At 46.2% G+C, this 13,877-nt stretch overlaps 1 protein-coding gene across 1 annotated transcript in view; it reads right to left on the reverse strand.

The window, feature by feature from the left end:
- LOC308056440 (urea transporter 2-like) overlaps positions 1 to 10,841 on the reverse strand; it is a 51,381-nt gene extending 40,540 nt beyond the window's left edge. Inside the window, exons 1-7 of the mRNA XM_080371827.1 lie at positions 10,672 to 10,841; positions 8,139 to 8,328; positions 7,545 to 7,673; positions 4,845 to 5,037; positions 3,823 to 3,970; positions 2,118 to 2,252; positions 1,057 to 1,106 (exon numbers count right to left, since the gene is read on the reverse strand). Coding sequence (XP_080227953.1) covers positions 1,057 to 1,106; positions 2,118 to 2,252; positions 3,823 to 3,970; positions 4,845 to 5,037; positions 7,545 to 7,673; positions 8,139 to 8,328; positions 10,672 to 10,837 — 1,011 coding nt within the window. The 5' untranslated portion in view covers positions 10,838 to 10,841. The remainder of the gene's footprint in view (positions 1 to 1,056; positions 1,107 to 2,117; positions 2,253 to 3,822; positions 3,971 to 4,844; positions 5,038 to 7,544; positions 7,674 to 8,138; positions 8,329 to 10,671) is intronic.
- Between the last annotated feature and the right edge of the window lie 3,036 nt (positions 10,842 to 13,877).

The raw sequence follows: 13,877 nt of genomic DNA on the forward strand, positions 1-13,877 counted from the left end.
CGCTTGGCACCAATATTCAAGCAACTGAACCAGGCTCCAGGGGTCTGCTGACCATAACGAAAGCCAAGACAACTCAGGTCACACATAGACATTTAAATTCTCTAGTGAGGGAGCCAAATCCTACCCTCCCTGTCCTGTAAAATGTTGTGTACCGAGAGCACTATTCACACGTATTCACCAACCTCAATGCGCATACGTTACTGGCATTGCAACCAATGCTCAGTCCTGCCCTGTGACCCCACCACTTTACCTGGCTTGGGGTCTGCCAAAAACAAGATCACAAAGAGAAATAGTAGATAGCCTTTTTTTTTTTTTTTTTTTTTCTTTTTTTTTTTTCTGGTGCAACCCAAAAGCAGGTGTGCTTAACGAAGCAATCCATCTGCTGGGACCCACACGGTACTGAGTGAATGCCAGATGAATACACTTAATGCATGAAGCTGCTGGTTTTAAATTTTTTTTTCTTTTGACTGACTAAATAAACTTTGTTAAAATATGGTTTTGCTTTAATCTCTTAGATCTTAAAGAAGAAACAAAGCTTGGCATTTCTGGCTTTACCTCTTGATCTGTCCAGATATAACAATTTTGTATTTGAGAGAACAGTCTCCTGCTCGTTTTAGTTCTCATATCCAGATAAAACTGAAATAATATCTATAGGCAGCGTGGCAGAAAGACCTTGGAAGAAGCAAGTAAATATTTAGAGCATTGGGCAGAAATTTTTTCAGAAATATTGCCTGCAACTCAGTATTGCATCTCAAACCATATGCTGTTGCTGGAATTCACATATACATGCACAATCCCGCTGTAGATAACATGCTCCAAAGGTCTTTGAAATCTTATTATCAGCTATAGAGTCTGCAAGTGCACAATTCAACTGACAGAATTTGTGTGAGACCTGCCACTGGCTTCAGCATTCTCAATTCAATGCTGTCAAAACTGACGCGGAGAATTTTGAAGGCATTTCTTGAACATTATATTGTAACAAATCAAAATACAGTTAAACCAAACAAACACAAAATCCCATGACCCCCCCACCCCCACCCCCGCCCCAAAACTTACCATAGACAGGGCATTAGCAAGAGCTGCTCCGGAGTAGGCACAAAATAATGCTGGAAAAAGATCAATGATAGCTCAAGATAAGGAGAATACTGTTCATCTCTCCAAAGATATTATCAAAAATAGTAGTACTGTCCAAATGCACAGCAAAATAGCCTCCCAGCTACCTGATGTGAGGATTGCTGTTAGAATCCAACAATTAGTTACAATGACCCAGTGCTGCATCTGGTTGTATGGATGCCATTCGGTCCTATCTGCTCTGTAGATATGGATGGTGAATGAAGAACATGTGGTTTGTTGTTTGTTTGTTTTTTAAGAGCAAGGACGGTGGTATTTCTTATATCTCTAAGTTCTTTTTAATTGGCCCAACTTGATCTGTATGCAGCGGGGGACTGCAGAAACTCTCTGTCCTGTGGCTTCAAACCCTGAGCAGTTAGCGGTGGGCATCCTCGCCCCAGGTGGGGCAAAACAGGAGCTAAGGTCAGGCACCCAAGGACAAAGTCAAGGAAGGGAAAGCTGCTGAGCAATCCAGCAGCTGTGCTCTGGATAGAAAATTACTGAAATGCAGATGACTGGAAGCCGGGTCAGTCTTCACAGGAATTTCTTAAATGGGAGATTTCTCTTAAATTCTTCCCATATGGTCTGGTTTTAGCTGCTGTTGGAGATGGAATCTTTGAGTAGGTGGATTTCAAACTGACCTTGTGCTACACCTCCCTTCTGATGACACACTTCCTCTAATGGTACGTAGAGTTACGAAAAAGCTGCTTCTATGAATCTGTTGAATTGCTAACTTGTTAAACCTCTGCTCACAGCATAGCTTGTGCTCCTTCACCAAACAGTACCTCCACCCTTTCCAGATATTTTTATGCTATTGGGGCCTAAAGGCCTTTCTCTACAGACTTGCGCCTTGCATGCCCAAGCTCAACTCTGATGCCGTCACAGAAATAGCTCTTGCACAGTACCTAGTTTTGCAGCAGAACAGTAGTTGGCTCTAAACCTGTACTACTCGTAGACTGCCTGGCTGTGTAAATTTTTGTCGTCCCCTTATATAAAAAGATACGTACCACAGGCAAGTGACAGCAAATGAGTCTGCCAGGTCAGGGCATAGAACATGCCCCCGATTGCAATGCACGCGAGCGCGCAGTTGTAGTTGTGTAAGCCAAGGTAGATGCTGTCAAATGGTGATGCAATGCTCAGTGCTGCAAGACAAAAGGCAAGGCGATGAGGTCAGGTATGAGAGGTATCTGCAGGAGGACTTGTCACTTGCTAGGAATCTGTCGTCTCTTCCTTATGGCATCTAGACAAATGAATCTGTGCTTACACTTACATAACATGGCCGCGCAGAAGGAAGGATGAAATCAAGTGAAGCTCACTGTTTTGGAGCTCTGCTAATGTTCCTAGGGTTGGAATTTGGCCTAGTCTCTGAGGTTTCTTTCAGGCAAAACTTTCCGCGTCTGCACTAAGTGTGTTGTAGTTAGTGTCCCCGATGACCAGATGGATGATCCAGCCAGAGTATGGGAGGACCTTCTCACCTGAGTGTCCTTTCTGCAGAAAGCTGTGCTCACGTGTACTGTTTAAACCTCGTACATATTCTGATCCTGAATAGCAGAGGCACAGCTGAACGTCTTTTGTGGGAATAAGGAGAGTTTTCCCATCTCTTCCTAGTAACCTTTGCTAATGTGGTCTAGTTACTAGAGGTGGTCACTCCATTAGTGCTGTGGAAATTCTCCACTGGGATGGGAGCTGAGGGTCTGCTCCAAATCTGACCTCACAGGTATTTCTGCAGAATTTCTCGTAGGATTATTTCTTCAGGAATACCAGTAAAAAGGAAAGCACAAATATGTAGTGCATGGGCCACCTTCACGTCATTCTTAAGATTAATACCTTTCCTGCTATAATGTCCTCATTTGTCTTCTGTTTCATCACCGTGCTTATCCCCAGATACTTTCCCCTGACCTTTCTCTTCTAAGATTAAATGTCAGACCTGTACAAAACTTGCCAATTGCTCTTAACCTTACAAATTCTGTAAAGTTTGGCTTAAAAACGTAAGTACAAGGCAGCTCACATCTTTGTATAAAGCGCTTCAGAGCACAGGACACGTTGTTGGATGCCTGTGTCTTTTCCGTAGTTGTTGTCCCAGACTACACTTACTCCATCACACTTTTTTTTTACAGTCAGTCACATAAGTGCAATTAATCTTGTTATTCTTCAACTTTAAGGGTCAGATTCATCCCTCAACTTAATATCATTTCATTGCTCTGGTTAGTGGAGAGGCAGGCTGTATTTAGTGGCATTTGTTTAGCTGTTTTTACAAACCTGCAGCAGGATAGAGTGAACTGCGTTATAGAAAAGTCTGTTTGTTTTCATTGACTGATCCGCTCTGAGGCAGACATCTGCTCGTGATGGTAACTGGAAACACTTGTGTTGGTAGGTGATTCGTTCTGAAGCTATTTCTCTAGGTTTCTTTATCGTCATCTCCATGGGATTCATCACATCCAATGGCAGGAGGGGTTAAGCAAGATGGAAAAAATTGCCCAAGGTACAAATGTAATAACAAATTCAAAACTTAAAGAAAATCTGCATCTGTTCTTGCCTTTACCATGTTGCATGACCTTTAGTAAGACCTTCCAAATTCACATAGTTTCAAAAATGAGCCTGTTGTCCCAGCTACATCGCAGCCCTTGCAACTGTAAAGTCTGGACAGAGTCATGTGATGACTTGGGTCAAGACACCTTAGTTACAAACGTGACTTTGGTAGATATTGCTTACCTGCGAAGATCCCCACTGCCGATCCAATTGCAGCATGTAAACAAATCAGCGGGGAAGAGATAAGTAAAGCAACAAGGAAGATGCCTCCAGTCCAGGGGTTTTCACAACCATACACTTGCCCAATGCCAACCGGGATGGATTGTAAGAGCTGCAGCAACCAGTAGAAAAGGGCATGTTACTGTATATGTGTACCCACAAGGACACAGCAGGTATGTTGGTCCAAGCTATTGGTTGAAAAGGAAAGGAAGGAACCCTCGCTCGGAGCTGGACTGCTGAGCAAATGTGGGTGCTCATGCCCATCAAACCAGAGTTAGTTTACTGTTTGACTTGACGTTTGATCCATCCAAGATGGATTTTTATTTCTTTTGGGGTGGTAATATGGTGGATGGGGTGATGGTGAGGATTGGATGGGTTTTTTTGGGGGATGTTTTTTGGGTGACTTTAATGAGGGAGAAAAATGACAGCCTCCCACGGCAGTAATACTGTGGTGGGCCTGATTGATTTGAGTTTATAGCATATTATATGAAGTGTATCAGTTACCTTTGGGAAGGTCACCCTCCAGAACTAGAGCTAGACCTGAGGGGACTGAGTATAAATGAGTTTCTGTCCCTTTGGATCCAGATATTTTGTCTGTTTTTTCATGTTTCCACTGACTGTCTTGCTGATGTTCTTCGAACCACATCTGGACAGCAGCAGTGTATATCCAGATGTGCTTCTGTATCGACAGCACAGCACTCAAGACTTGTTTAGGGGCAGCCCAGCTTTAGGTGAAGTGTGAGGTTCAGGATTTCTGTTCCCTTGGGCTCCACCAGCCTTTCCGCTGGATCATCCGGGACTGTCTCTGGGGGGCATTTATGGCACAGCGCTCTACACACTGAACCCAGCCATGTATTCCCGTGAACAGCTACTGGCTGTACATGTCATATAGCTGTTCTGACCACGTGAAATTGTTATCCAGAGCTGAATGCCTTCATGCTCACCTTTTGAATGAAATATCATAAATGTGTTGGCGTGAAGCTTACCAACGGCACATTGATTGCAGACCAGGTGATATTGGGCACTGAAGCTACAGGCTTGATGAGGGTTGTAGGGAAGAAGGGGTTGTAGTGTCCTGTGGCTGCCAAGTACAAAGTCACCGCAATATTGAAGGGCAGAGTGAAAACAGGAAGGTCCCATTTACTGAAGATGGATCCCAAAGCACTGGACAGGATTGGACTGAGAACAGGAGAAGAGACACCAGTATAACTTGTTCATAACAATCGTAGTGGTGAAACCGCCTACCACTTTGGTCACAAGTGCTGGTAAATGCAAGCCAACACCATTCCTTTTAGAAACATCAGGTAGTGAACACCTTAAGGTATTAGTCTGCATCAGACAAATAGTTGCAGAATGATGTTCCTCTTTTTGTGACAACAGTCACATCTGTTCGGGGATGGTAGTAACTCCGCACCCTTCTCTCAGGACAGGTGTCTAACGTGCAAGTGCTCTGCTAGCTACGCTGAGCTCGGGAGGTCAGTGGAGAAACGCACCCAGTGCAGCATTGAGGCACGGGTGGAGAATGGTAATCTGGTTTCTTTCTGGGTAGAAAAATCTAATGAGAAGCAGAAGAGCAAATGTTGGGAGTGACGCATGTAGAACTGTGGAGAACTTCAGATGGTCTAAAAAAGCTGCTCTGTTGAGAAGGCAAGAGGGAGCTGGAAATCACCTTTGGTTTTTTTTGGTTTTTGTTTTTTTTTTTTTTTTTAATAGTTTGAAGGCTATCAGAAGATGGTTCTGGAGAAGCAATAAAGCAGGAAAGGCAACCAGAAAGAATGGAAAATCTCCCATTAAGAAAGATGGAAAATAATTACTATGTTGGACAGTATATGGTGGAATGAGGAGTCCTTAGGACATATGGAGCCTGGCAGAGTGCAAGACAAAGTCACCGCTGTAACAAAGCTGTGCAAGGTGTTGTGCCAGACGTGACCCAGACCTTGGCTGATGTTGTCACTGAGACTGATGTTACTGTGTGCTGCTCAGGTACCACCCAAAATCATTTGGCATTTTCTAAAAACTGAGCTTAGTTCTTAAGAAACGTGTTTGAGTATATTTAGCATGGAAAGTATTTGGCGTGACCCTCAAAATATTTAGAGATGGAAGACTTAAAAACATGCAAACATTGAGTCATTGTGGCTTTTCCCAATGTTCTTGGCTGTAGAACCTGGGATATAAACTTCACCAGGTCTGCTTTCCCCAGGACATTTCCAGACTGCCTTATTTCCACTTGAAGTGGGTGTCCTGCATGAATGACTTTGGGGGAGCGTATTGGCATGGTAATATCTGTTTTTTATGTGGCCCAGAAACTCATGGAAGACAGTGAATGGCCAGGTCCTGTCTGTGATGGAAATGGCCTGTGTTCTGCTGCTTCCAGCAGAGCTTTTTTCATATGAAGTGAGCTGAACAGCTCTTACGGTGAACATCCAAGCAGCAGTGGACATCATGCAGCTGACAAAAATTCAGTTTAAAGATGCGAATTTTTCAGGAAGCTGTGTTTGAGTCCTAGAAGGTCATTAAGCTGGTTCTAATAATAACGAAAAAAACAACCCCCACCCCCACCCCCCCAGACTATATGGCATTTCAAAAGCAACATCTTGTGTCCTGTTGTGTAGATATTATCAGTGGAAAAAATGCTTTGTTCTCCCTGTATAATCTCAGATGAAGCCTATTCTTTAATGACAAATTTGGTTCCCAGAGTAGTTTACATATTTCCTGGCTTGTTGCTGTAGGGGAAAAAAATAATATCAGCACTTCAGTGAAAACAGTGTCCTAATTTCTGTGCCGAAATACAAAGCTTCTGCCAGTTATACATCTTGTAAGAAAAAAAAAAAAGAAACAATTAAAGAAATGCTGACTTCTAAAGCTGAAATTCAATGTATCAGTTGAAAAAAAATCACTGAAATGTCTAATTTTAAAATATTTCAGCTCTATCCTTGAGTCTTATGAACTACAAGAATGAATAAAAGTTTGAACAATAGGCCTCAAGGAGTTCTGGCAGACAAGACAAACTAAACATTCTTGCAACTTGTCCTGGGTTTTGAGAGGTTGTTACCAAATGACCTTTGCTGACAGTGACTAAAGAAATAAAGTATGAAAAAAATCTGATCTTAAAAGCAGTGAAACGCAATAATGACTTGCATCTTATCGCTAACAGTGATTAAAATACAATTCTTGAATCCATTTCAGTTAAGGCTGTTAAATAGATTCTGCAGTGCTGTTAGGGTCCATATTTAGAAATGGTAAATTTAATCCTGAAAGGACATTGTCTGGCATTTGGAGTTACTTGGAGGAATTAATTTTGCTCATCACCGGTTACATATCTGAGTGGGGATGTACTGAATTCAGCCTGAGGGAGAGCACTGGGTCAGTTCAGTGCCTGGATGTGGAAGAGGCATTGTGGTGTTGGGCACGATGATGTCCACCCTGAACGTGTCCTGCTGCTGAAGGCTATTTGCTGAGCTTGGCAGTGAGGTTGCTTTGTCTTTGTGCTATAATCAGTGTTGTCTGTGCACTCAGCCTCCTACCAACGTGTCTGTGCATCAGTGAATGCCTCTTTCCAGCACCACCGTGGCTGGAGCTGCTGGTGGAGGGGACTGGGCAGAAGGGAGTTCCAATGTGTTTACGCTGTATATAGCAGGACTCCTCATTCTCTTAGAATTGTCCCTAGGAGGAGAAGTGGCACTTACCAGGCCATCGATATAACTGCCACAGGAGGAAGGAGCCACCAGTAGTAATCCCCTTTGTCAGAGTAGACGGCCATGAGCAGTCCCACCAAGATCCCATTGTAGCCGTGCAGCCCAGCTGCAATGGCTGATCTGTGAGGGAGAGAAACATTTGGAAGGTAGCAAGCTGTGCTGGAGGCACAGGGACCCGCTGACATGCAGTTTACGAGTGTCCTGCTCCTGGTGAAGGGGGTGTAGGGGAGGGATGGTAAAGCAGTGAGGTTGCTGCCGTGTTGTATTGTGCTGGTGTGTGGAAAGGAAGAGTTTGGAGACTGCTGAACGATGACGGTTTAGGGGCTTCCTTGTGACCCAAAGCACCTGCGTGGTTGTGATGATGGCTGTCAGAGAGAGATGACTGCTCTCACAAAGACAGCCAGCAATGGGGACGGGCCAGCTGCTCCTGGAGCACAGCTCTGTCCTTGCCTAACTGCTTCCAAACCATCCATAAGGAAAGCCGCTCTACTGCCTTTAGCATACTCAAATATGGGGCTACGACCCATCAGCTGGTTCCTGATATCACAAAAATCAGTTTTTATTAACACTTGAGGTACCACCTACCTATCCTGACTAAGGACCAGGGCAGTTAATGTTGACACGGTCGTTCCAGTGCAGCCTGCGAGCATCCACCAGGGGCTCTGGATGAAAAGCCCCACTAAAATGATCAGCCCGCTGAGAGGGTTGTTGACAAACATCACCTGAGAGGTCCCTCGCAAGATCCAGTCCACCAGCTGAACCATGAGGGGCTTATCTGGAGAAGATCAAAGAAAAATAGTGGTGATAAGGCATCGTTTCAGCAAAGCCCGCGCATCTCTACAGTGGCTTTCTGGCCACAGAACAGAGACGATGTATCAACAGGACTGTAAAACCAGCCTCTGATTTATTGCTGTCTGAGCATGTTTTGCATCTGGCACTTGAAAAGCTGATGGGGATGGACTGGGTGCTGCTATAAAGTTCATGGAGGGATTGATAAAAAAGTGGTTTATTTATGGCAGTCAAAGAACAGTCTTACTTGCATGGTAGATTGCTTAAGATTGTGCTATAAATTTAATGAGGAGATCGACTCTTTTCAGTGTGTAATTCAGAGGCAGAGAGAGACTTGGGCACAGACTGAAACCAGCTTGTACACAGACATGGAAATACAAAAAGGAAACCATCTTGCTGTTTTAGGGAAAAAGTTGGCAACCCAGAATGTGGAGGTACGCTGTGTATAGGAGATGGGGTCAAGCTGTCCAAGGTGTCTAAAAAATATTTAGAGAACCAAAGCACCTAAATGAAGAAAATAGTTATTATAGCTTGGATTGTATTCAGGGCAAAGAAGCATTTTCAAAGGACAAGGGGCTATCCCTCTTTAGAGAAGACTATTGAACCTGGGGAAGTGGGCACCAAGCCACTAAGAAAAAACATAAACTGTATCCCAGCTGAAATCAGGACCCTCAGGTGTGTGCAGGGGTAGGTGGGATGTGTGTCGGGCTCAGGGCAGCCTGGCTGAGGGCATCTGTGCACAGTGCTCCTAATGATCTCCGTGGGCAGGGGAGGGTCTTGTACCACTGCAATAATGTTTTGCTGCTGATGGCAAATTGGCTTCAGGGCTTTTTCTGCCACACTTCTGGGAAAAGTGCAACCATTTCTGTACTGCTGTGTGTTATTAAACATGATGCGAGGAGAATATGGGAGAAAGAGGAGCTGCTGGCATGTGCAAGATGTTCATGTAACGTGTACATGCAGCTTTCATCTTCTTAAATATTTCAAATTAATTCTATTGGCTTCAATTGTTAATTAGACACAGCATGAAGTGTCAGACTACTTTTTGAATCTGGGTGATGATTTATTCCTACAAACTTCCCCCTCCCTCCCTCCCTCCCTCCTTTTCTCCTTCCTTGTGTTGAATTTACAGCCAAAGCTCAGGTTTTGCTTTCTGATGAAAACAGCTTCAACAGAATAACTTTGAAGGGCTGGGGACCACTCTCTGTCTCTTCAGCATCCCTGGGAGAGCCCTCCCAAGAAGCTGGAGTGCAAGTTGAGGGACAGGTTCGCAAGCACCCCTCCCTCAGGCTGTGTGTTGTTGGGGAGCCAGGCAGCTACAACCAAGGAGGAATGAGTTCCTCAGAGGAAAATGACCAGGCTTGTCTGAAGTAATTCTTGCTAATGTTTGGTGTCGAGCTATGCAATATATCAGCAATGCACTTGGCTTCAGACACGAGTACTCACTGAAAGTATTCAGATACAACCAGAGGGCAGTGGCTGGAGCTTTTCAGGAGACTGAGTAAGAAAAGCTGTCTGCAAAGTGTGGACCACTGGAACAAAGCGAAAGCAGGAGATACTTCCCTGTGGCTGGGGATCACACTGCCAACCTGATGAGCTCCCTGCCTGGAGGCATCTCAGCCCACCTCCTCCACCAGCAATAGCTACTGCACAGCCTGGCTGTGCACGGCTGTCTAATTTCTCTCCCATGGCTGGAGCTGTGCTGCTAATGAACCCAGCCTTGATGGAGGACCCACAGTCTTACAAAGCCTCTCAAAGCCCCACGTTCTTAATGATTGTGGGCAACGTGGACAATCTGTCCTATCTGGACAGTAGGCCTTTGAGATCGGTACTTGCTTTGTATTTTATAACATCGTAACACCCACAGCGCTATTGCTCTCTCAAGGCTACTCATGCCAGAGCCTTTGCCTGCACAATCAAGAGGCAGATGCCCATCGTTAGCCCACCCACGGACAAGGAGACAGTCACTGATACAAAGCACTTACAAACAAAACCAAATTCCCAGCCCCAACGTGTGGTTCTGTGCACTGTTAGAAGGAACGTGATGCTAATGACACATAAGTCATGATTAAGCGTAAAAAGCATCTTTTGCCTGTGCTGAATTACACGTGCAGTCACGGTAATGGCAAGAGGATGCGGTGAGATTCCTCTCCTGGGAATGAGATGATTTGGGTTAAAGGGCCAGAAGTGTGCAGTGAGCTCAGGCCATGCTGCCTCAGGGGGTTACATAGCCTGTCTCACGACCCAGCACTGAAAGTACCATTGGCAAATAGATGTCCCCAGCAGGCTTTTCCTAGCCAGATAGCCCTAAATATATCCCTGTGCTTACTTTTCATCCACTCTCCACATTCTTTCATTTCTCCTGTGAGGTACCCGAAAACTTGGTGGATCCGATTTCTGCTTTTCCCCAGCAGGTCCTGGGCTCTCGGTTTCTGCTCCGTGTACAGCTGCCTCTCACCAGGACGTTCAGCCACAACGATCTCACCAAGCTGCATCTCTTCTGGGTGGTGGGAAGAGGTAACTGTAAATCACAAAGCCCACGTGTTAGAAAAACCTTTTGGGTTGTGCCCTGACAACTTTCTGCTGTACTTCAGAGCCCTGCAGCGATATAGTTTTTCAAAGATGAGATTTTTCATGGAGAAGGGACCCGCCTGAACCACTGCTGAGAGTGGTGTGTGCTGCTGTTCAGGGCAGTGGTGTCTCCTCTTGGGGATGAGGACCAGGTCTCACTGTCTGTGAGGACTCACTGCTGTCACAGTGCTGTGGCACAGAGCTTTAGAGGGAAAGAGGGATGTGGCATAGGTGCCCTGCAGCATCCCACCCTCGCCCCAGCTCCTGATGAAGCACGTGACAAACTGCTGGTTAGACAGGGGACAAAACATTAGCCAAGTAACCGAGTGGTGCCTGCATGCTGACCAGTGCTGCTTGGCCAAGTGTAGCTGCTGTTGCAGCTGCCAAGGGTGGTGGTGGGGGCTGCTGATGTTTGGCTAGCAGCGAGCTGGAGGGAAGTGCTGCGAATTGCCAGTACGGTAGCAGACAGCAGGAAATGAGAAAATACTAGAGGAGAGGCTGAAGCCTGTATCCCTTTTGATGTTTTGAGCGGGTGCCCTCATGTATCACAACAAGTCTCTGGCCTTTGCATGCTCCTCATTCCACATGAGCCTTTGACAGATCCATCAAGAGCAAACTGGGGTAGCATCAAAGTATTGCACAGAAATCAGCATCCCTGTGTAGCTTTAGACAAAGAGAAGCACCTTGGCTCAGGGTTATGTGCTCTTTAGTTAGCAGCTGAGCATCCAGCAGCTTACTAGCCTCCCAATTACAGTCGCAGGGTTCGTTCTGTTCATTAAAAAGTCCATTATAATGTAAACCCTTAAGACATAATACAGTGCACTGCCCTGTAGTGAGCTACACGGCAGGTTACAGCTGCGAAAACGCCACCCCACTTTCTGAGGGACTCTGGCATCGGCTGGTCTGCAGTTTTGCTGTCACGATTTTGAAGTGCGGCTGGGTTTCTAGGTGTTGCCCGACAGCGGACTGTGTTGTGAAGCGCCTGCCCCCGTGTTTCGTGGGATATGGGCACCACCTCCTGGTTTTTGGTAGCTCAAGCAGGCTGGCTGTCAGCGGTACAGCCCGTAGCAGCAGCAGGACGGGCTGGGAAGGGACGCCTGGCTGGACGGAAGGAACTGACAGCTGGAGGATAAAATACACCTGTGGGTCTGAACACCCTCATAAGAAGATCCTTGAGCATCAAAAGGCGTTTTCCCTTCACCCCCGGCGGCACTGCTCGGTGCAGCCCTGCAAACGCTTGCGCAGCGCTCGCTGCCCGGTGCTTTGGCTCTCTCTGCCGGCAGCCGGTCCCCACCGCGGCAGGAGCCCTGGCCGCGACCTTCGCCCGCCAGCATCAGCTGGGTGTACTGGCAAGTGGTGGTGTTCAGTGTAAACTGCAAAAAACAGACCCAAGTGTCGCTCGGTTTGCCTGATCCTAAGGGGGGAGGAGGGTTGTGGAAGCTGTTGAGTGGTTTAAAGTGAAAAATGGGGCCGTGTGAGGAGCGAGCACCCACAACGCCTCGCTCGCTGGTGTCCCATGGGTTGTGAGCAAGGAGGTTCCCAGGTTCTGTCCTGCTGCACTCAGTGCAGGAACAAGCAAGGAGTAAAAGGAGAGGGAGGGGGTGGGTTTATTGTCCCTCTTCTTTTTTTGCTATGTGATTCTGGCCAGAGGCTGAGTCTAATCCCTGGTTTCAGTTTAAGGCAGCCTTGGTGACTGTCATTTTTGGCTAGCCAGGAGGACATCGGTGTAGGGAACACTGACCAGGAGTCCCCTTTCTCCTCCTCCATGCCTTTCTCCTCGTCCATGTCTTCTAGGCTGAGGGAATTTGCATTGGCCAGCTATTGGTAATTTGTGTCCCTCTGAGGTAGGAAGAGGCCAAATCCTACTGGAAAACCAGGTAGTTGTGCCTGGATACACCCCATAAACACCCGGTTGTATGAGATGTGACATTGCCTTGGGCTTCCTGGTAGGCGGTGTAGCTCTGGGCACCTGCAGATAGAAGTCAACCTATCTCAACTCAGAAGTGCCCTCTGAAGGTTGCTGTTCTTCCCGATGACAGGTCAACCGGGGTGCTCTGGTCAAACGCCCAATATCTTTTGGGAGGGATGCAGGGTCTGAGGTCAACTGCACAAGCAGAGAAGAGACTCCAGAACAATGCCAGGCTAGCACCTGGCTGTCATAGAGGTTGCTTTTCTTCCAGATCTTAATGGTCATATTTAGCAAGCATGGTATCAGAGATAGCTATTCACTGTTGCCTGTTTTGTTTGTTTGCTCATGCTCCTTCCAGAAGACTTCTCCAAAGAGTTTCAGAATTTGGGGTGGGCTCGGATAGCTGCAATGGATCCACATAAAGGTGACTGGAGAGTCTCTTAGGACCTTGAAGTCTCAGGGATGCATCAGTAACGAAAGGTTAGTGACCCCTTTGCTGTGAACAGTAACTACCACGAGCAGCGGTGTGCAGCAGTTACCAACATGGAGAATAAATACTGAGTGGTTGTGGCTGTGTTTTCATAGCACCTGAAAAGCTCATGCTCATTTTAAACCTTACCAGGAAAAACTACTGTTGGGTTTCACAAAGCAGAAACATCACTATAGAGCTTCTAAAGCCTGTATTAACAAGACCACGCTGCTCAATTCCCTCTGAAATTGGGATGTGGGACCTGTACATTTTTAAAATTCTTGTCCTTGCTCGCATAATTTACCTGTTAGGAGTTAAGTGCAAAGTAGTCATGTTGGAGCCCTTTTCAGTCAATACAGAGAGAGGCTGGTACCTCCAGAGAGCAGTTCATGTCCCTTTTCTTACATACCTATCTGAGAGGTGAAGAAAAAGGTGTCTGTTCCTCTCTTTCCACTGGCTGCAGAGGGACCCTGGCTGCTGAGCTTTTAGAGGGCTATTTTCAGGCAAGAGAAATTCCAGCCTGAGAGATTTTGCTGAGGTCAACCCTGTAGTTTATGGAGGTGGGATCTGGAGTCCCAGGCTAGTG

Source organism: Falco punctatus (genome assembly GCF_963210335.1).
Source record: "Falco punctatus genome assembly, chromosome: Z".
NCBI lineage: Eukaryota > Metazoa > Chordata > Aves > Falconiformes > Falconidae > Falco > Falco punctatus.